The sequence below is a fragment of the Paramormyrops kingsleyae genome, chromosome 10 (genome assembly GCF_048594095.1).
Source record: "Paramormyrops kingsleyae isolate MSU_618 chromosome 10, PKINGS_0.4, whole genome shotgun sequence".
NCBI classification, from domain to species: Eukaryota; Metazoa; Chordata; class Actinopteri; order Osteoglossiformes; family Mormyridae; genus Paramormyrops; species Paramormyrops kingsleyae.
Genome location: NC_132806.1, coordinates 32,913,603 through 32,936,865, shown reverse-complemented (window position 1 = coordinate 32,936,865; position 23,263 = coordinate 32,913,603). Strand labels below are relative to the sequence as shown.

The following is a 23,263-nucleotide window of genomic DNA, read 5'->3' as shown; positions in this document are numbered from 1 at the left end:
TTATGTTAAATGATGAATTACAATGTATAGCCCTGGTTCAGTTTCGTTGCAACACTGATGTACCCCACAATGGTATACAAAATGTTTGTCAGAGTCCGTTTCTATACCCTAAAAAGTACATTTAGCTACAACTAGGATACAATTAGCAGATCTTTGAGGATACAGCCTTCGTGACAGATCAGTACTTTCTTTCTGACAGTGAATTGTCTGTTTTAAGTGTTTAATGAAATAAATAATATGGATCATAACATGTTTTGAATATTATGGATCAGAACTTTTTGTTTAATTACAGCAATACATAAACACTGGTATATAAGCAATGGATTATTTCACTGGAAAAATGAGCTGCCATGTTTTTTTCCCCACATACTGACAGAGTTTTTATTTTTTATTCGTTTATTTATTTTATTTTTGATTATTGACACACCACAGCACACAGTGCACAACAACGAAATGTGTCCTCTGCATTTGACCCATATGTGACTTTCGTGACATAGCAGGGGGCAGCTAATTCAGCGCCCGGGGAGCAGTGCTTGGGGACGGTACCTTGCTCAGGGTACTTCAGTAGTGTATTGCTGGTCGGGGATTCGAACCTGCAATCTTCCGATTATGAGTGCGCTTCCCTGACCATTAAGCCACCACTGCCCTTGCAAGTTACTTACAAGATAAAAAAAAACCAAGAAGTGGCCGTTCCCAGCAAACAGGCAGAAACAAGCGATCCATTAACAAAACTGTGTCACGTGGGTGCCAAAACACAAGCGGACTGGGCCTCTGTAATCCCCTGCTGTTCTTATGATTATTACTTACGATTGGGGAATGAACACAGCATAAAATGGTACCTGTAGATGTGCTGATACCCTTTCACTGACTTTCCTAAGGAACGGAGTACAAATGACAAGCGTCATCGCCATGCCCACGTCAAACTCTGCTTTGACCCAGCCCACCTTCAGAAAATGTTGAATTAATGTTCATACAACAAACCTGTGTGGTATTTATTATGGAACCACCCGGATACCAGCTACCTGTTAAACATAGCTATATGCTTAAGTTCCCCGTCTCTTTCCCAAAAAAAGACAAAAAATGATTTTTAATTAGCCTGAATGCCGAATTAATTTCTACTCATGAAGAAGACACTGAGTTACAAATGTTTATTCTCTTCAGTTAATAATATGTACGTTCACAAAGCCCAGCGTGCGTATGTAAATCCTGACAGATCGCCAGATGCTTATGCTGCGAGGTGAGTAATGTGATCTTAACAAATAAGAGGCATCTATGGGCCCGGTTCTGGATTAAACATCATAATCACACATGCAAGTCACGTTGTGTGTTATATTACACTGTTCAGAAACCAGTCTGCATCTCAAATTAATGACTGCGAAAACTCTACAACCTGTGGGCCGTTTAAGCTCTATTTTATGTCGTCTCCCCAAGGCGTTATTTAGTACCACTGAAGGATGCCCCCTTCTGAGTGATTACTGCGTGCTGTAGGAGTGTTTGTTACGGGATGTTGCGGTGAGATCTTTGGTGCTGCACTGCTCTGTGGCCAGCTGGTGAGCTCTGGAAATGTCCAGTGAAACTGGCGGGATTGGGGCCAAGTAAAGTCCTCCAGTGCACTGGAGTTAGCTTCCCCCTGGCGTTAGCTGTCATGCTGGGAGTTTGGCCTATCAGAAGTCTACAAAATGCACAAGAAATAATGCTTTTAGAAATAGCTGCCTGGACAACTGATTCCCGTTAATGTGAAAAACATCTTTTAAGAAGTTTCAGGGCCTGTATTAAGATGTGTGAATCGGATAGTAGGAGGTAGTAAGATTTCAGTATTTTGAACTTTAAAAATACGAGTGACGGAATGCAAACAGCTGGAGGAAGATAAGCTAGAACATAAATTAATGTTACCATAAAAAACTGTAGCAGATGTCCTGCTATGTTCTGCTGTGTTTCCATGGTTATGTGGACTAGACCCTGTTTAATTCTGTCTTCCTGCAGAAACCAGTCCTGCTGAATCTCCTTCTTGAAAGTATGGCGCTCAATCATGTGATCTTTGACCATATTTGTCAGTATAGCAGCCTATTTTTATACTGTCTACACTGGCAAAGTATCACTTGAAACATGTGCAGAAGTCACATGTTTTATGCCAAGAAATTTCCAGTTACCTTTAATGTGTAAGATCTAGGCTTATTTCTTCCTTGAAAAAATTGTTAGTGAATTAATTTTGGATTTGAAAAGCACCAGCACTGAAAGCACAAGAATTATACATATTGTTGCTGGATCCACCTGAATAGAACCCATGCAAATCCATAGAAAAGACAGGAAACACTGTTCTTTATTAAAAACGTCTCTCACCTGTCAAAAGCTACATTAGAAGTGTGGGTGAGCAAAACATGATATAGAAATGAATACAAAGAGACATGAATCAGGCTGCTCTTGAGAGCAGGATGCTGAGGGCCAGATCAATACTGTATCATCTATGGCTGTTCAGATAAACTCGGTGTAATTTTTACAGACTCACTGACAGGTTGTAACACCTGAGAGATGTGGTCCATCCTTGTAATAATTCCTCTTGTAGTAGTAGGGGACAGTGTGTGGTTCCGTAGGTCACGGCACCGTGTCTGTAACCAGATGGTTGCTGGTTCAGTTCCACTGTTGGGCTCTTTGACAGTAATGAGCTTGACTCAAATTGCCCCTGGGACCGAGTGCTTTTCTAAACTGTACTTTGCTTTGGATAAATGCATCTGACAAATAAAAAGTGAAGAGGGACCGGCGAGGATTGTGTTAGTGTTCCAGTTTGGGAGCTCAACACCCCCACATTATCGATAAATAGACATGATGAGATAGAGCGTGTCGCCCGGCCATACAGGCACTGCTTTGTGTCTCAGTCCTCAGCTTTATTATGAATATTATGGGAGAAAGAAAACAGCTGGTAACTCAAATGTGGCACCATCAGAACACTGCTTACGCCCAAAATACAAGTTCTGTGATGTTTGTAATTAAATAATGTTTTTGGCTGAATTAATTTTTCATACATCTTACAATTACGCCTGGGACAGGGGGCACCTGGGACGGGGTACCAGCCCAGCACAGGGTATCAGGCAGGGGGCACCTGGGACGGGGTACCAGCCCAGCACAGGGTATCAGGCAGGGGGCACCTGGGACGGGGTACCAGCCCAGCACAGGGTATAAGGCAGGGGGCACCTGGGACGGGGTACCAGCCCAGCACAGGGTATAAGGCAGGGGGCACCTGGGACGCGGTACCAGCCCTGCACAGGGTATAAGGCAGGGGGCACCTGGGACGCGGTACCAGCCCTGCACAGGGTATAAGGCAGGGGGCACCTGGCACGGGGTACCAGCCCAGCACAGGGTATCAGGCAGGGGGCACCTGGGACAGGGTACCAGCCCAGCACAGGGTATAAGGCTGGGGGCACCTGGGACGCGGTACCAGCCCAGCACAGGGTATCAGGCAGGGGGCACCTGGGACGGGGTACCAGCCCTGCACAGGGTATCAGGCAGGGGGCACCTGAGACGGGGTACCAGCCCTGCACAGGGCACACCCACAGACACACACGCAGTTCACATATTCACTCTCCATTCATAAAAATGGGAAAAACCCTAATTCCTAAATTCCTAAAACCTTAGCTCCTACCCAGTCTTACCTTAACCATAAGTAACCAAACAAAATACACACCTTTTGGCATTTCTAGTTTTTTGATTGCAGTTACAGACTTTTATAACGATGAAAAAAACACAGAAAAAATGGTCCCTAAAACAGCAAAATAACAGGTTTCTATTACATTGTGCAGACATTTGGTCCCCACAATGTAATACATGCCTGACACACACACACACACATACAAGGGGTGTAGAGGATCCGAATCCACACCTCAGAAGGTGTGAGGTAAGAGTGCTACCCACTGCCCTCCCCCTTCCCACAATACCTTTAAACAGTGACACACCAAAAACTGATCTGGAGTTTGCAGTGTGTATGATTAGGAATTAATAACATTCTCTGCATTAAATGCTTTTAGTAGAAGCAGGAAGTGTTGTTAAGGAGGGAATATAATGAGATCATGTAGGCATGAAGCATTGGTTTCTTAATTAATGAGCATTAGCATTTTATTTGTCCTAAATCAGTTTTACCTAGAAACGTTCACCTTTTAGTAACTGCCTAGTATTTTCCTACCCAGCTTTCGAAGTTATAGCTCAGTGTTGGTTACTCGCTCTGCCTCTGCTAGGCGAATATTGCAATGGCAGGTGGGTAGAATCCCTTCCGGGAAGGTTCTGCAAACCCTGCTGCATGCATCCTAAGTGGATCTGCCCTCCAGTGATGGAAAGGCGTGGGGGTGCAGGACAGCTCATGCATTATGTAAAGTGTTTGTGATGTGCGGCTGCACGGCTGCTTGCGCTGGCCACAGAAGCCGAACCTGGTCTGTATGCCTCCCCTGATGCGGGCTGCTTCCCAGGGGTGCGTGTTCCCCAGCATTGGTGAAAAGATCAAAGCGGGAAGAATTTACAGACAACTGAATGGCACAAAGTCACACCATAGTACGATGTCTTGTAGGAGTCGTCTACGAGCATGAGACAGCCTGGTCACTCGCTCTCAGTACGGGGGATAATCTCTCTGAATGGCAACCTACAGAGAGGCATCTGAAGAAGTAGAAAACAATCCCAAGATGCATTTGGATAATGTGGCAGTGCCCTGCTTAGACTTAGAACCCCATCTCCTGCACCTAGAACAGGAGTCCCAGTCTGGACCGAAACAGCGGGTTGGCAGGTGTGTAGCTTCTAAATGAAACTGCTTTGACTGTTGTTCAGATGCACAATCTGTTACTGTTGCCTTCATCTGGTGGACTGAGTCTGATTTATTGATGCATTTATTTATGTGACAGGAACAATACAGAGCTACACCATGGTCTGCTAACATACTAATTTGCTTCTGCTGTGTCTGGGCAGGAAACATTAAACAAAACCGTCATGCAAACAAGCCACACGCATTTCAGCCCAAACCGTTAAAGGATGCGCTCATTAAACACCAGGCGCTGAACTTTACAGCATCCTTACTGGCTTGTAATGTGGGTCACTAGTGAGCCTGAGTTGCCTTTGATGATGGATGCCGGTTGCAGTGGCCCTCCTGCATCTGTCTGTGTGATCTGAGCAGGGTTGATATGTTCTGAAAATCACAACATATAAGCCAGTCATTAGGCCGGCTACAGGAAGCCCACTAGGGTCTGTGCATCCCACAACCACCATCTGCTGAGAGGCTGCATGCGGGCCTTGTGCTGACTGACAGCGGTGGGAGAGGGTAAAACATGGTACAATACATTGCTTTCCTCTTCCATCATGGCAAGATTGAACAGTGTTTCCATGAGTTTTGCAGAATCAGACATTTACATCAGCAAGTTTCTGCTCGACGGCCGAAAAATCAAGCCAAACACGTTCTCCACCCTGCTGAGCTGTTTAGGCTGAGTGCAGGGAATCTGCTCTGAGATTCTGACATAATCCTCATCTCGCCAGTGGGCCTGCAGTCTACGTGTCTCCACACATTCTTCTCTAGGATACAGCTGAACAATAAAGGCATGTGAGATATGGGCTTAAAGGTGAGACACGTCCTGTTAAATAGTCTTTTTTCATTTTTCTTCCTCAGACAGGGATATGCTTGGAATCTAAAGGCATATTATTTTTATTCAAGACACTTCAGAGATTTTAATTAGACCAGTCTATTCCCTATCAAATTAAACACAAATGATTCTTATTAGATTATTATATGGAAACTGAACACACACAACAGTTAAAAGGATTCTCTTTTATTTTTCAGTGTAGAGTTGTTTTTTTCACCTCAGCTCAGAAAGATATGCATAATGCATGTGCCTTGCTTGTTACACATTTGTGGATGAAAATTCCGCTCATTTAGATACTCATTAAATACACATATTAAAATGTGAAACTGTGACACTGTAAATAAATGTAAAACTGATTGGATTTGTATGCTAATTTACATTTTGTTTTCATGCTATGAAAATGTGCTCGAATGACGATTGCAGATCTGTTATTTGCTGTTAGTTTCATTGATCTTTTAAGGAATATGTGCTGGTTTTGTAAAAGGAATTGGTTTATGTTGCCCATATAAGCATGAAAGTAAAATGATGAGTCAGAAAGTGTTGCAGCCATATCAGGGGGTGCCACCCCATAATGCTTTGAGGGAGGTTCTTCAAAACTCATAAATAAGTGTGTTGTTTGCTGGTTAATAATAAGTGTCTATTGCCTTTCACTGCGGCTACACTTGAGAATAGGGCATCATTTAACTTATTTTTGTGTATATAAGGTGTGTAGATCCCATTATATTGTATGACAGTGACCTCCTTGTCCTCATCTGTCCTCATCGTTTAACTTATTTTTATGTATATAAGGTGTATAGATCCCATTATGTTATATGACAGTGACCTCCCTGTCCTCATCTGTCCTCATCGTTTAACTTATTTTTGTGTATATAAGGTGTGTAGATCCCATTATGTTGTATGACAGTGACCTCCCTGTCCTCATCTGTCCTCATCGTTTAACTTATTTTTGTGTATATAAGGTGTGTAGATCCCATTATGTTGTATGACAGTGACCTCCCTGTCCTCATCTATCCTCATCGTTTAACTTATTTTTGTGTATATAAGGTGTGTAGATCCCATTATGTTGTATGACAGTGACCTCCCTGTCCTCATCTGTCCTCATCGTTTAACTTATTTTTGTGTATATAAGGTGTGTAGATCCCATTATGTTGTATGACAGTGACCTCCCTGTCCTCATCTGTCCTCATCGTTTAACTTATTTTTGTGTATATAAGGTGTGTAGATCCCATTATGTTGTATGACAGTGACCTCCCTGTCCTCATCTGTCCTCATCGTTTAACTTATTTTTGTGTATATAAGGTGTGTAGATCCCATTATGTTGTATGACAGTGACCTCCCTGTCCTCATCTGTCCTCATCGTTTAACTTATTTTTGTGTATATAAGGTGTGTAGATCCCATTATGTTGTATGACAGTGACCTCCCTGTCCTCATCTGTCCTCATCGTTTAACTTATTTTTGTGTATATAAGGTGTGTAGATCCCATTATGTTGTATGACAGTGACCTCCCTGTCCTCATCTGTCCTCATCTGTCCTCATCTGTCCTACTGTCCTGCTGTAGCATCATCAGCAGAGTCCTTCTGGGAAGAAGTGCCTAAGTGTCTGTTATCCATAAAGAAGGAGGCTTGGCTGGGGATCAGCAGGACATTTAGCTGTATCCCTGTGGATTCTCTTGGACGCCTGCCTTCAATGACGTTGCGATCTCGCTCATCCAAATGCTTCGGTGACTGGCTCTGGGGCACCTAGGTGAGCAGCTAGCAGCCCGGCAGAGAGCTGAAGGGCTGAGGTCATGCTCCTATTAGTGCTTCAAGCTCTTCCCGAGAGCCCTGCAGAAATCCGCAATGACTCTGCTCTCGACGCCTTCAGCCGGAGATCCCCCCAAAGCCAGCTGCAACGCCCACGTCCACTTTAATTCTCCATAGACGCCTGATGAGGCCCTTGATGATCAGCCAAGGCGAAACCAGCCCTGCTGAGATGAGGGCGGTGCCACCCCGTCAACCACGCCTTGTACCCATCTGCCTGCTCCAGTCAAGCATCATGGCAGTCCAGGGTTGATTGGACTCTGTGGCGCTCCTTCCGCTCTCCAGTGCCTCAGTGCAGGTGCGGGAAGCCCCCTGGGGTCGTCACATTGAGTGTTTCTCAATCCCAAGAAGGCAAAGATCCTGGCAAGAGCGGTCTTGCTTACTTGCCTCTCAAGGAACGAACTTGGAACGCAGTGAATCATGGGATTGGTCTCCTTTGGCAATGATGCAACCAATGTATCCTTCATGTTTGGAATGGGGCATCTGGGGATTTTGACTGTCCTTTGTACTTCTGCCCTTCAGTATTGGAACTGGGCTTTGGCAATGGAAGATGACGTGAAACGGATAGCAAGAACACAAGTATGGGTCAAGCACACATATTCAGAAGCCATTAGCTCCCTAGTCATCGAGCTTTTGGGTTCTTTTTGTGTTAGATGCAGGGTTCATGTTCAGTTTAGAGCGGGAAATTCATGCTGGTGAATAGGGCTGGATGTAAAGGACCTTGACTGACTGGAGGCTGGATAGACTGGAGCGCATCCTGAGAATGTTTTGGGGTCCCACACAGAGAGCAGGTGGAGATTTTAAGAGCCAGGTGACCCGAGAGGCCAGCTGTCACCTCTGGGTGTGTGCAGTCTGGATCTCTATACCCCCACATTGCTATGTCAAGACCAGTAGGGATACCAGACTTTGCTGTGGGAGTTCCGTGGACATGAATGTCGACGGGAGCAACAGACTCCATTTTCCTGGGTGTCTGGTGTCCCCCCCCAGACCCTGAGAAACTTTTCCAACACCAAGGAAGAGAGAGAGCATGTTTTGATACATATGTAAATTAATAGCTGGCCTCCAAATTGAACGTATTTTTAGAAAAAGACCAAACAAGCAAGCGGTAAATTGATATGCGGTGGATTTCTCAGTGTCATACAGATGCCTGTGCTCAGTGAGCCGTGTCAACACAATGAAGCACCTTTGCCGTGTGCGGAGACGTGTGGGACGTGACTGAGCTCCATCCCGCAGAACTGCTGCTTGCTGGGCACATCTTAGCAAATCAAACACAATAGACAGGACCCACATCTGTGATTCTGATATTTATTCTTTTTTATTTTCTTCTTTACGGTCCATTTCTTTCTGTCTCGGGACTCGTCAATCTCTTGAAAATGGATGGACCGTGTTTGACAGCCTGCTATTGGAGAAGAACAGACATGTCTATTGTGTTAAGGTGCTACAAACCGATGAGAACCTGAACATGAGGTCGCAGTTACTTGCCTAACCTCATCTTTTTCTTCCTCTTATGCACTGTCTCTTCCATGTCTTCCTATCTCCCAGGAACACACCAAGTACCACATACGCAACAGCGGAAAGCTAATATGCTGCATGCTCTGCTTATTGACATACCAATCACAATGGTAAAGTTGAAATAGGTGTAAGATACAGGCTGTACACCATTAGGTGGCGCTCTCCATGTTACACCTGCTAGAAGAGCCAAGTTCCGGGGGCTTTATGCCTTTCCTGGTCTGGATGCGACCGGTATGGGCCAGATCAGCACATTACCTAACAGACTGTGCTTGTGAATATGGAATGCAAAACCAATGCATTATCTGTCTCTCAGTAATATAAATACTCAATTCAACCAAAGGTTAAAAGGATTTCTCAGATATTGTTTGCATCTACGTTCAAACGGAGTGACAGACTTGTATGTAAGCTGGCCATCTCACTGTCTGTGCCGCCCCCCACCCCCAATGACAGGCCTCACAAGCAAATGCTCTCCGATAATCTTAACGTACTTTCCTACCTGAAACACCTGCCTGCTGTCTCTTTACCATTCACCTTGAAGGTCTGTTTCTTTAAGATAAAGATTTGAGATTTAAAATTCTGTTCTATTCTGTGCTGAAATTATACTCAGGGGTAACAGAGATTTCAAGACATTTTTAAATTGTTTTGTTTATAAGACTTTCACATGTTTTTTTCCAGCCCAACTCACACCTGGACCACACTTCGTTTAAACGGTGTGGAGTCATGTGACATGGTGCACAGCGGGAGAAGCAAGGCTGGGCCCATAATGCATGTAGAAAGTGACATCCTGAAATCCTGCTGGAAACTCCAATCACTTCATGACTATTTACAGGTGTGTGTGTGTGTGTGTGTGTGTGTGTGTGTGCATGGAAGGGCGGGGGGTGATGTCAATCTGGTCAAAGGCTTACGAGCTTATCGCTGCTGATTTTGTGTTAGCATTAACTTTATGTGTATACATGTACTGTATATGACCTGTTGGGTAATGATGTATGTAATATGTATTATATCCAATCCAACTCCCCTAAAGAGCAAACAAGATACTTAAACAAGACTTAAAATTTCATGCAAAGTTAGAATCAAGTAGTGCATATGTAATTTTTAAGTTTCGGTTTCATAATTGCAGAACTGTGAAGTATTCCCATTTGAACAGGAAAGACAAATGTTTGGAGAGAAACCTCAATTCTGCATAGGATTTTCCTGCAGCGCTGGGAGAACAGAGATATGGATAAGCATGGAACAGTAGACAGCGTTCTGCTGTGATGAACTGGCATGTGGTCAGAGCGTCTCCACCCTTGCATATGTGGCGTCCTGCGTCTGCAATAAAAGAGTGATTGTGGAAGATCTCAAGATGGAGATGAAACAAAAATGCCCTGAAATGGTCATAGTATGGAGCAATAACTAAGAATAATATGAGATGTGTAAATGGGCTACATTCAGTAGGCTACCACCTACTAGGAGAATGAGGCTGGACTTAACCAGACTCCAAGATCAAGCTGTTTCTGATGAGTTTGCATGCAGTTTGTGTGAGGAACTTGCAGACTTGGGTGCGACTGCTGACTCTAATGTGATGTGGGAGACCTTCTGTGATAAGACCCTGAAGGTTGCTGAGGGCTGTGTTGGTGTTGACAGTGTTCGCAGAAGGAGGTGTTTCATCTCGCAGGGCTCCCTCGATATTATTGGGAGGAGTCACAGTGCACGACTTGGTGGCAACTCCAGTCTGTACCGGGAACTGAGAAGGAGGGCTCTGAGGGCAGATAAGGAGGCATTTGTTAAACAAATTTGTGAGCAGGTGACACACCATCTGTGGTCTAGTGATCCACATCCTACTTACAGAGGAATCAAAGCATTACGCACATCTGAGTCTGTTCCTCTGAGACTTGTAGTCAGGATGGGTGATGGGACGGTCCTTATGGATGACACTGCAATTGTGTCCCTCTGGGCCGGCTACTTTGAGCAGTTGTTTAAAGCTGACCCTCCAGCTAGGATGTTGGACATCTCTGGGACCACGGTTCTCATGGCTGATCCTCCGATCAGCTGTGAACCACCCGATCTCACTGAGATTGCACGGCTGCAAGGATCTGTGATATCTGGGGTAAATTTCTCCAGGCTGGTGGTAAGCCTGTCCTCCTGGCATTGCAGGCAATCTTTGATTCCATTTGGGAGTCAGGCATCATCCTACCTGACTGGAAAACGGGACTTGTAGTGCCTATCTGGAAAGGGAAGGGTGATCATCTGGATTGCGGCAACTACAAGGGGATAACACTGCTTTCAGTGCCAGGTAAGGTCCTTGCTAGGGTCATCCTTAACAGGATCCGTGATCACTTGCTCGTCTGTCAGCCACCGGAGCAGTCTGGTTTTACGCCTAGGAGGTCTACCATCGATCGTATCCTTACACTGAGGGTTCTCATCGAGCACAAGTGCGAATATTGGCAGAGGTTCTTTGCAGCCTTTGTCGATTTTCGTAAAGCGTTTGACTCAGGTGATCGAGTTGCCGTGGGACACTCTGAGACTTTGCGGGATCCCCCCGAAGTCACTGGATGTCATGGCCGACCTGTACACTGGTACTGTGAGTGCTGTGTGTGCTTCCCAGGTGATTCTGGGGGTCGCCAGGGGTGTGTTCTTGCTCCTACTCTGTTCAATGCTTGTATGGACTGGGTGTTGGGCAGGGTTGTGGGTCCAGCGGCTGTGGGGCGTCCATTGGTGAAGAAAGATTTACTGATCTTGACTTTGCCGAAGATGCCATGATGCAATGAAGGCTCTGATTGGGGCTCTCGAGAGACTGAGTGAGGAGTCTGAGTGTCTGGGATTGCGGGTGACCTGGTTAAAGACCAAGATCCAGGCATTTAATGACTTCTTAGGCACAGCCATCAGTAGTGAGTCTGAATGCGGGGAGAATGGCGACCTTGTCAAGAGATTTACCTCGGCAGCGACATTCATGTCTCTGGTGACTATTCAGTTACGACACTACAGCCATGTGGCGCGTTTCCCTGATGGTGATCCAGCTCGTAGGATCCTCATTGCTGAGGAACCAAGTGGCTGGACCAGGCCAAAGGGACTCCCATGTAACACCTGGCTGCCGCAGATGGATGGCCATTTCCTAGACCTTGACCTTGTATCTGCCTGGGGGGTCGCCAGCCGGGATCCTGAGGAGTTTTGCTGTGTGGTGGGTGCAGCAATGCGCTGCATTAGGGCATGTTCACCAACCTGACCTGACTCGTGAATGGGCAGAACTAGATCATTTAATTGCTGTCCGATTTTAATAGGTAAGACGTCCAATGGTGAAGGATCAGTCTTGGTGGTTCCTGGCCGACTGAAGCAGCTTCTTCTTAGAATGAAGGGCTGACTCTGTTGATTGGCTGGCAGAGACACTATACAATTTTACGTGACCTCACAGGTCCTGTTCATCCCGCGTTTTTATGCTCTAGCTCCCTTTCCTACAGTCTTTCATCATTTCCGCACTGAACTCATAGGTGCGTGTAATGAAGATTCTGTTCACTGTGATCCCGCTCTTTTAATATCTAGGAATTTTATTATCATTTGGGTCTCTGCATAAGGTTTGATGGACACAGCATGCCATGTCCTTCCAGAACATTCCGTTTTCCGAACACATTGGGAGAATTGAAATGCTTATGACTCTGACACTGTTCGCAGGTCCCATAAATCATCACAAACATACTTCTAGAGCTTATGCCTAATCATAAAGTAATTCTGCCTACTTTCACTGTGTTATCATGGCTCAGAAACATATATATATATATATAATATTTTTGGTGAGTGACACAGTAATAAATTTCACTGCATAATCAAAGCACTGGTGCAGAATTGCTTACTTTAATTCTGGTCAAACACAATCCCAATAGGAAGGTCAAAGTACAAAAACAGCATATGATCATTGCCGCTGATACACCGATGGTTTGCATGCCCACTGAATGTGAAGCAGTTGCCATCAAGATCTGCAACTGTGACATAATACCTCCAGAATCTGTTTGTATTTTTAACAAGCGGGTCACGCCTGACACAGCCTAGTTGTGTGTATTATGCAGTCACCCGCAAATCACCACTCTCCTGGAGAACAGCTGAAAAACACAGATGTATTACAAACAGCATTTGGCTGATAGAAACTTAAGCTGCAGGGACATTAATTTTTGCCCATATAAACAGAAGATTACACTGCATTGCTGACAAGTGACTGCTGGAGTAATTTACGTACATTAACTTAGAATTTATAATCACCTCCTTAGTGATTATGCTGGTCGTTTGTTCCAGCTGGCTAACAGTATATTTATGGTAGAATGTTCTATTCCAACAGCTGGAAACTGGACTGGTGACCGGAAAGGTGACTGGGGGCAGTGTTGCGTTGTTAATACCCCCTTTGGAGTCTGAACCGTCCTATCAGCCGGATCCTCCCAAATTTTGCCTGTCCTGTGGATGGTGCAGGCCTTCCTTAAATTCTGCGAGTTGATTGTTTTCTCCCTGTTGTTATGTAAAATAAAGTCACGGGCAAACAGCTGGGTGATTGATAAAGTATATCTCTGTATTTGTTTGCCTGAACATAAAACAACAAGCCCTGCAGCCTTCTACAGAGGGAATAGCGACAGGAAGCAAGCTGGCCCAGAAGCGTCGGTCTAATGGAAGAGAGATTCCTGGTGAATGAATAATACAGCATCTACTTAGATAAACAGATTTCTGAACAGGTCACTGAGTCGGTTTGGTCTGATAGGGAGGATTTAACAGCTGAGTTTGTAAATCATGTATATCTATGTAAAAATTAAACAAATATACTTCTGAATGGCTTGTTTCTTGAAATCTGAGGCATGTTAATCCCAACAAGCAACAGCAATGAAAGCTATAGATTTTACGGAGTGAAACAGCGTGCAGAATTATTAAAAATGCTACTGTCATCGTTTTCACTTTGTATATGTGTCAGCTTTAAGCTGGTGAGGCGGTACTAATCTGTCACTCCCTCCAGGACAGACAAAAGCGGAAAGACCAAAGTAAATAGGAGAGGAATCTTTCAATTGCAAATAAAAATGCTGAATGTTTAACTGGGTTCCTTCTACAAAATGCACCTCCTAACAGTCGTTCATGGTAAAGCAGACAGCAGAGGGACAAGGGGACGACTTCCTGGACTGATCGAGCCTGCGGCCGCATCCTCGGGGGGGTGGTGCTCAGCGGGACTCTCTGTGTGGAGACAGACGGGAGAGGACACTAGCGGCATGTTTACATGGGCAGGGGGGCAGTGAGGGGATCGGCCTCCTCACATGGACAGGGGGGCAGTGAGGGGATCGGCCTCCTCACATGGACAGGGGGGCAGTGAGGGGATCGGCCTCCGCATATAGACAGGGGGGCAGTGAGGGGATCAGCCTCCTCACATGGACAGGGGGGCAGTGAGAGGATCGGCCTCCTCACATGGACAGGGGGGCAGTGAGGGGATCGGCCTCCGCACATGGACAGGGGGGCAGTGAGAGGATCGGCCTCCTCACATGGACAGGGGGGCAGTGGGAGGATCGGCCTCCTCACATGGACAGGGGGGCAGTGAGGGGATCAGCCTCCTCACATGGGCAGCCGTTCCCCGTAAGGCCTGTTAACTCGTTAAAGAAGTTTAATTCAGAGGGAGTTCACGGTGAGTTAAAATCTCCCGCCATTCAAGGTTTTCATTAGCCTGTTTTGCAGGATGGAACATTGTTCTGTACTTGGTGAATCTTGTCTACAATAATCAGTGGCCTATTTCATTTAAATTTAAAATTTCCATGGCGGAATAATGTATTTGACATCAGGCACTGTGGGCTGTGAGTGGAATTTAAATCCGAAATCTTTAATCTGAAAAGTTCATAGCAACGACAGGTTGTTTGATATACAATGTGAGATATCTATATGAATTTAATTAAACGCATAAAAGTCTCACGCAAATATAATTGAGGATTTTGTGATGCGCAGAAAACGGCACCTTGGGGTCTCCATGGTGTCCTTGGTGAGGTAAACAAGCCAGTAGATGAGGTTGAACGCCCCGAATGACAGCGGGAAGAGCAGACGGGCGTACTTGTCGATGGTGCTGGTGCCCGTCATGTAGGTGCGTGTAGATGGGATGGCGGAGTCCTGCAGGAGGAAGGCTGGCAACCGCGTAGCCCCTAGCTGCTCCCCGCAAAACAGCAAGCTTTTCCTCCGCCTCGGGCTTTTGCTGTGGGGCGGTGCCTGTGGCGTGAGCAGAGGGGGGAGGGCCAGGGAGGGGCAGGAGGAGGGGCCGGGGGAGGAGCCAGGGGAGGGGCCAGGTCATTAGCATGTCTCTCTTAAGTGGCTCAGGGTAGCTCTGCCAGAAAACAGGGCGCTTGATGCAAGGTGCCAGTGTGACTTAAAGCTGGTCTGCCTTTGTTCTGAGGCAGCCTCTCAGGTGGTCGCGGCAGGAGCGACCCCTACAGGCTGGCCGGGGAACTGCGGGCTGACCGGCAGTCAGTGGCGAGAGACGCTGAGCGGCATTCCCTGTGGATCGCAGTGTGAATGGAGCAGTCCACTTGGCAGAGCCTGTCTGAGAGGGCCCCCAGCCTATCTCTGAGGCAGGGCACTACCATGTGATACTGAGTGAAAGGGGGAGGAGAATCAAGAGGAGAGGAGTTGAGGCATTTGTGGACGGAGACCACGAGGGCGGGTTTAGATGACCAGAGCTAGTCAACAACAGGTTCAACAGACGTACAGCCATATACGATTCTGACAAATTAAGTAAGAGAATAAAAACAGCAACAGAAAGGTAAGGCAGGGTGAAGCAGTTAGCCTACCCGCCGGCCTGACATGTGAAAAGGGCTCCTTTGGCTTTAAGAGAGGCTTGGGAGCGCGCCCAGAGCGCCGTGGCAACAGCCAGCAGGGGGCGTTGCTTTTTGAATGCCTTCCATCACGGACCAGGTTGTGGCTTCAAATGTCAGCTGCTGATGGCGGCACGCGCCCGGTGGACGTGGGGGATTCTGCGGGGAGGCGCTGAGGCCCTTTCTGAAACGGTAGCGATGAGTGTACCGCGTGGGCCAGCTCCCAGAAGGCATGGCACGGTCTTCTGGGAGCAATAACGTACGCTCTACTGGTATCCAAACAAAACAGTGCACATGGACCTTACATGGTCCCAGAAGTAAATAAAAAACAATCCGCTTTGCTTGTAAGAGATGCAGCACTGGGCTAAACCATGACCACACCCCTGGTCCCACAAAGTCCATGTGCTAAGTGTGTGATTATGCTCAGGACAGCCTGCATGCCCTCGGGATCCATGTGTCTTTAGCCTTTATGATGTATCACAGCCTTTGTATCTAAGACAGAACTGGAAAGATTTAAGAACAACTGCTAGACCTTTCAGAGGATGGAAGTGAGATGAAACCGCCGATGTATTCCTGATGCCAACCTTTATTTGCGCTGCTCAAATGAAATGGAATCTGAGCAGTGCAGAAGAAGAACTTCTGCTCAAAGACCAGACTTGGGCCTTCGTGAGTTAAGTATGTGGCTGCATGGATGCGGCACCCCCGCTGTGTCGTCACGCCGGGTGGGTTAATTACCGGCCCATTCTCGCTGCCGCTCGCCACAGCTGTGGCTTCCAAAGCAGCCGCACGTGAAGCCCTCCGCAGCGCCTGGTTGGCTCTCATGGTGGAGAAGTAGTTGACGGCAGCAAATTCAATGAGGGCTAAAAAAACAAAGGCGAAGCAGACGGCAATGAACCAGTCCATGGCGGTGGCGTAGGACACCTTCGGCAGGGAGTGTCGGGCCCCAATGCTCAGCGTGGTCATGGTCAGCATAGCGGTGATGCCTGGGATACGCGGCACAGGAGGGACATTCAGAGAGAGACAGTGGACATTCAGAGAGAGACAGCGGACATTCAGAGACAGACAATGGACATTCAGAGAGAGACAGTGGACATTCAGAGAGAGACAGCGGACATTCAGAGAGAGACAGTGGACATTCAGAGAGAGACAGTGGACATTCAGAGAGTGACAGTGGACATTCAGAGACAGACAATGGACATTCAGTGAGAGACAATGGACATTCAGAGAGAGACAATGGACATTCAGCTCAGTCATTTCTACTGAACAGACATAAAGTAGCGAGAAAGAGCAATGTCTTGCACAGAGTATGGATTACACACAGCACTGTATTGTTACAGGGTATAAATTCAGTCCTTCCAGAAGGATTTCCATATCTACAATGCAAGACAACAGCATAAACAAAATCTTATCTCTACACATGAAATTCTGGTAATTGAGTGAGTTTTCTAAGTACCCAATTAAGCATTGTGCATAAGTGGCCTTTGAATATTTATTAGTGACAAATGTCAGACCCATTTAGAGGAAAATGAGCTGCTTAATATAAAATGTTAAAAGGGAGGAAAATTTATACTTGCTTTTGTCATAGTGGGTGGGGCATTTCTTTAGAAATTTGTAAATCAAGTTTTTATATACTGGACTGCTGGGAGCTTAACCACATAATGAAGATGCCTGACATGCACAAAGTAGCATCAAATAATAATGGAAAATGATAAAAATCCATCCATCCATCCATTATCGTAACCGCATAATCCCCACTGGGGTCACAGGGGGCCTGGAGCCTATCCTGGGAACAATGGGTGCGGGCGGGAACCAACCCTGGGCAGGCGCCAAAACACACCACAGATGATAAAAATATATTTTTTTTTTTGCAGGAACCTCACAGAACATCTTGCAGTTACATGCGATTTGTTTTAAATTTTTTATTGTTATTCATAGAAGCTCGTCAGAGGCGTAAACACAACAGCCTAAGAGTCGGTGTCCCTCTTTTACTGGAGAGGAACTTTCCTGAGAAATACTGTAAGACAACAAACTAACCAGCTAAACACATGCGACTTCTGGAGCTCCTGCGCATGCAGTCTTTTGGTATCTGCGCCTACGTTCTGTGGCACCAACCCTTCAGTTCAAAATGGGGACAGACGGAGAAGCAGGAGGTGGCCTACCAGCCGTGGTTCGCGCCGGGACGGACTCTTTGTTGATCCAGAACACAACTTGTGACATCACAACAGTCATGATCAGCGGTATGTATGTCTGAATGAGGTAGTATCCCAGTTTCCTCTCCAGCATGAAATAGATTACTTGCACAGAGTATTCGCCTAGAAGAAGAAGAAATTGGTAAATGGAAAAAGCAACTGCAAGTGTGTGTCGGCTTCTAAAAATGCCAGGGCTACTCAGAAAGTAATCTTCACTTGGACAGTTCAGAAAAAATACATATTGTGTAAGGAATCTGTATCAGAGGAACATGGTAGATTTAGAATAACAACAAAGGCCCAGATATGTGTAAAAAGATTTCACACTATTTCAAGGGAATTAGATAGAAATTTCTTAGGTGAGTCATACAATTAGCTCAATGTAAGGGGGCCAACACTGTTATTTAATAAAGGAGACAAGATGAGAGTGCTGGTGAATTCAGAGTACTAAGTAAATATCAACCTCTTTGGGAAGAAAAGTTTGTTCTATAGCTGTGTTGACTTATTTTGATGTGTTATATTTATAATGAAAATCATCCATCCATCCATCCATCCATCCATCCATCCATCTATCCATCCATCCATCCATCCATCTTCTGTCCACTGAACACTGTGCTTGTACATGTTCTCTTTTTGTTTCTTGTGTCTAAAATTATAATGTCCAACAACATGAAAAAGCTCAGCATCAGAGCTGCCCAGTCCAGGGTCCTGCCATCGCCGACGGATCCATTTTTGTTATCACTGGAGTGACATGCGAGTCGTGCTGAGGTAGCTTGCTCTCTGAATCATAAGTACTTCAGCAAATATAATTAAGAGCGGCGACTCGGTGAGCGCGGCACGCACTCCGTCTGCTGGGAGCCACAGCACTTCTAAATCGAGCACAGTGTGCTTAAATGTGCTGCTTTCAAAATGAATCACATTTACTCAGACACATTTATAAGGGGGCTGCATATGCAGAGGGAGGTGGGTGAATCACTTTTGTTCTGTAGTGAGGTCAGAGTCAGTTTCTGTGACATCACTGAGGTTATAGTAAATAGCTGTGAAGTCGAGGTTAGACATGTCCCCAGTTAATATGCTTTGTATTTAACATCTGAGTAGGGGGAGCGTGCGGCTCAGTGGGATAAGCCTCTGTGCCTGTGAGCAGAAGGTTGCTGGTTCAAGTCCTAACTTCAAAAGAATAGTTGCATCTCTGGACCCTTGAGTAAGGCCCTTAACCCCCAGCTCTATGGATGCTGCTGCAGGTGGCTGCCCTTCACTGCTAAACTCTCACCTGTAAATGTTTCTGTGTGTCATGGAGAGCAAGATAAGGCAGGAAAAAGACATTTTTAAATACCACGACTGTGACATATTATACCACATCAATGGTGCAAAAGAACAGAACACTTCTGGTATTTGCGCCATGACCTTTGCGCTGACCTGTGTTCAGCCTCAGAGTTTCATTGGATAATGTTTGTCCCACCAAGTCATACTGCAGCAAGCTTGATGACTCTTTGGGTACATCCAATGAGAGCGGCCCCTTCATCCAGGTGTAAACGACCTCAGTGTTTGCATAGCCATCTGCGTTTTGAGACAGACATTGTCACGTCAGGGATTAGTCATTAGGTACCTGGCTAAAGTAGCCTGAATGTAAGAAAGGCCTGCTTACAGCTGCCAAATTTGAGAGGGCAGACATGGCCATCCATTGGGAAGTCCCTCAGTCTCATTGGACACTCCGCATTGATGGTCAGTCTGCGTGCACAACCAACAGCTTCATCCATGTGCCTGAAACTGGAGAGTGCTATTTCCGGCACATTACAGGAATACTAAGCTAGTGTGAGGATATCTGAGTAATTCGCCAAATACTCGGCTATTAATGTGAGTATGTGCTAATGTGAGGTTTTCGGGCACAGCAGCGTCTGCAAGGCACTGAGCACAGCTTAACGTTTCTGGCCTCGCAGGCGAGCCCAGTGGCATTAATCTCTGGCCACTCAGCGCAGGGGGCATCTGACTTAGTCACTGCACCAGTCCACTGTACCACTGTACACTGTCACTTCCCTTTTCAAAATAGAAATCTTCCAAAAACATTTAAGATTTGGAAGGTCTTGTTTTCCCACAAAAACATTATATACGCCGGCAGAGGTCTGATTGTAAGTTTCGTTACATAGACATGCATCAACTGATGGAAAAAGGAAGTCAAACCACCAAAGGAAGAGCAATTTCTTCTAATGGTTTAGGAAAAGGCCACCCAAGCTGACCTCATTGTGTAGAGGACAGTTCCATTCTTCATTATGCGAAACATCTTGTTTGGAGAAGTCATGCTGTGGGTTCTACACTTCTTTCCATTTCTGAAGAAGGTGTCTGGTGTCCAGATCCTGTTGACCATGAGGTTGTTGAGGTGCAGGACGTCAACGGGCCCATTAAATCTCAGTCTCTCATCCAACCATGTTTGACGGAAGAAAACATCAATAGTGTACTCCTACAATGGTCCACAGTTTGTGTGAGCATGTGCTGCATCCGAACGTTTCATTTGTAGATTTAAAAAGAAAAAATTCAACATACAGATAGATTGATAGATTTCAGCAATACATTAATTTTTAACTGATTAAGGAGAATGCCAGGAATGTTAACTTTTGAGTGCACGATACGCATAAAACACCATAGTTTGCCCTAGGTGTCAAGCTGATAAAAATTCCTAATCCACCTTAAATGACAGAAGCCACAGCAAAGACACCAGGGCAAACGAGCATATCTGAGACAGGTGACTGTGAAGCAAGTTATTGTTTGTGTCTCGCAGTTGAACTAGCTTATTTGTGAACATTTGATTTTATTCTACTTAAGGATAAAGATAAAGAGTTATGAGCAGCCACCTACCATTTCAACGTCCGACACTGGGCCAAAGCTAATCACAAAGATATCCGTTTTGATTTCATCAACATGACCTGAAAGTGTTTCAAAAACATGGTGGGATTTAACAGAATAACATTCATTATCAAGTTAAACTACATTTTTTTTAATTTATTCAAAAAGTATGGAACTGCAAATGAACAAATGGTTTGGCAATGACAATGGCAACTTTATTTATAACGCACTTTCACACAACGGAGTTGACCAAAGTGCTACAAGTGTATCAGAATATGAATAAATGCCAAAAATAAACTTAATATCACATCTAAAGTACATTAAAATTAAAATAGACTAAAAATAATAAAATAAAAATAGAATAAAAGTAAAAAATATAACAAGAAACAAATTAAAAATGTCAACATGTCATGCTGTACCAAAGGCCAAAGTAAACAAATGTGTTTTGAGAAGTGATTTAAAAACAGATGTAGAGGATGCTTGTCTGACATATAAAGGCAGCTCATTCCACAATTTAGGTGCTACCACCGCAAAGGCCCGATCCCCTCAGCTTCCGACTAGTCCTGGGCACACTGAGAAGGAGCTGGTCAGCCAACCTGAGAGACCGAGGAGGAGTATATGGTTTAATATTTCCTGTTGTGAGAATCGGTCAGGCTGGCAAGTACTCCAGTGTGCTCTACCGATGCGCCTCCAAACTGGTTTTTAGTTTTTAAAACTGGAGACGACAAATATTTTAAAGGCGTGGGGGCAAAGATGTCTTCTGCCCCCACACCACAATCAGACTGTCTCCTTAAGTCCTCCGTTAAAGACAAGGTTTTAATGCTACAAGGTATTTACTATGTCTTTAAGCTGATCTGGGTAGAAGTGATCGAAATAGACTCATCAGTGTCATATATTACCTCCAAATCCAGGTCTCAGCCTGTTGTCATAGTTGTGAAGTAGCGCATCCAAAATCTGCGTAATGTTATCCCAGTATATTTGCTGGCCTCCCCAAACTTTGCTAAAACTGTAAATACAGGCGGCACAACTTACATTGTATACAACTGAAATGTAATAGCATAGCATGTACCTTTATTTTTAACTTAAATATTAAAAATTAAATAATCTAGGAAGCATTTGTTGTATTTGAGGAAATATCAAAATTAACTTGAAGATGTGTCTTCAGTAGATCTTAGTAATATAAAACACTCACCAAAACACAAATGTCCAAGCGACCAAGGACACTGTGCCTCTGTTATACTCCATGCTCAGTTAGGTCCCTTTCACTTCACATGCTCCATGGATAAATCCTGAAAAAATTGCCAATCATGAGCAAAATCATCCAAACTTTTGTTGGAAGGCTGCAAGATGTCTATTTGTTTGCTTAACAATTCACCTAAATGCTTCGGAAGAATTAGAACTTACAATTAGAGTAGTGATGTCCAAGAAATGGAACAGGCAGCGAGGACTTTGACAATAATCCCTTGTGGCGTGGTGGAAGATTAAAGGAAGAAATCCGTCAGCAGGGAATTAGTGGGCTCTAGTTAGGGGATGTTGTTTTCCTTGTAGGGCAAAATTACGACAAAAGTGCTTTCGATGTGCAGGATGTCAGGTATACCATTGCACTTATGTTAAATTAATTTTTATGCAATTAAATGTGGAATTACATTACAAAGCATGTAAACTTTGAGTGCTTATGATCTCTGATTCAGATAGAACCCATTAAAAAAGTAAGTAAAAATGTAAGTAAGTAAGTAAGTAAATACCAGTGTTTATCAAGTGCTCCAGAATATGAATTACGCATTTCAGAAAAATTTTAGGAGACAAAATTCCTCAGGACGTTTTAGTGTGACCCCCTTGACATATATGTCTGAATGACTCAGGGAATCTGCAGAATTACAGGATTCAGACCATTGGTTCCTGAGACTGATGTCACGTGTCTATGGAACCATATTTTTCACACAAGTTGATAGTGAGATAGTGAGTAGATGTGAGCATTGCAACAATTAATTCCATCACTACCGGCAAGATCTTTATCCTTGAAATGTGTGAGTATATATTTATATTCCCAAATGGGATTGATGAAGATTATACAAAAAAAACAGAGATAGTTTATATAACTGAACTTCATACCATTAGTCATGTTGCTACACCAAAAACATATCTGCAAAACTCACTGCATAAGACACTATATGACAAAAAGAAAACTGATGGTATTTGACATTTACATGGAAGATTTCTTGATTTACAGCTAATCTTGCATCATGAATTCCTCACAGAAGTCAAACGAGGATGCAAACATAACAGCCATTCCGTAGAGACCTCACATACAAACAGCACCAGTTCAGGGTGCCATGGCAACACACTTGGAAAAAAAGAGTAAAAACAAAAAAAGCAAACTGTCCATCTAACCAATACTTAACTCAGTGAATTTCCCACATTTTGCAACGTCAGCATTGAATATTTATGACAGATCCTTGTGACCAACAATGAATCTCAAAAGAAAAAGCAAACTGACTTTTTCTAATAAAGGCCACCAGTACATCCC

At 44.7% G+C, this 23,263-nt stretch overlaps 1 protein-coding gene across 1 annotated transcript; it reads right to left on the bottom strand.

Moving 5' to 3' along the window:
* Window positions 1–3,082: 3,082 nt before the first annotated feature.
* Window positions 3,083–22,651, bottom strand: gabra6a (gamma-aminobutyric acid type A receptor subunit alpha6a). Its single transcript, XM_072717051.1, has 12 exons — window positions 22,141–22,651; window positions 21,929–22,025; window positions 21,636–21,742; window positions 20,749–20,816; window positions 20,133–20,353; window positions 19,544–19,626; window positions 19,315–19,455; window positions 17,872–18,024; window positions 16,448–16,695; window positions 14,866–15,110; window positions 3,250–3,465; window positions 3,083–3,143 (listed from the first exon to the last, which is right to left on the bottom strand). The coding sequence occupies exons 2-12, from the start codon at window positions 21,979–21,981 to the stop codon at window positions 3,083–3,085; spliced, it is 1,596 nt and encodes a 531-aa protein (XP_072573152.1). The 5' UTR covers window positions 21,982–22,025; window positions 22,141–22,651.
* Between the last annotated feature and the right edge of the window lie 612 nt (window positions 22,652–23,263).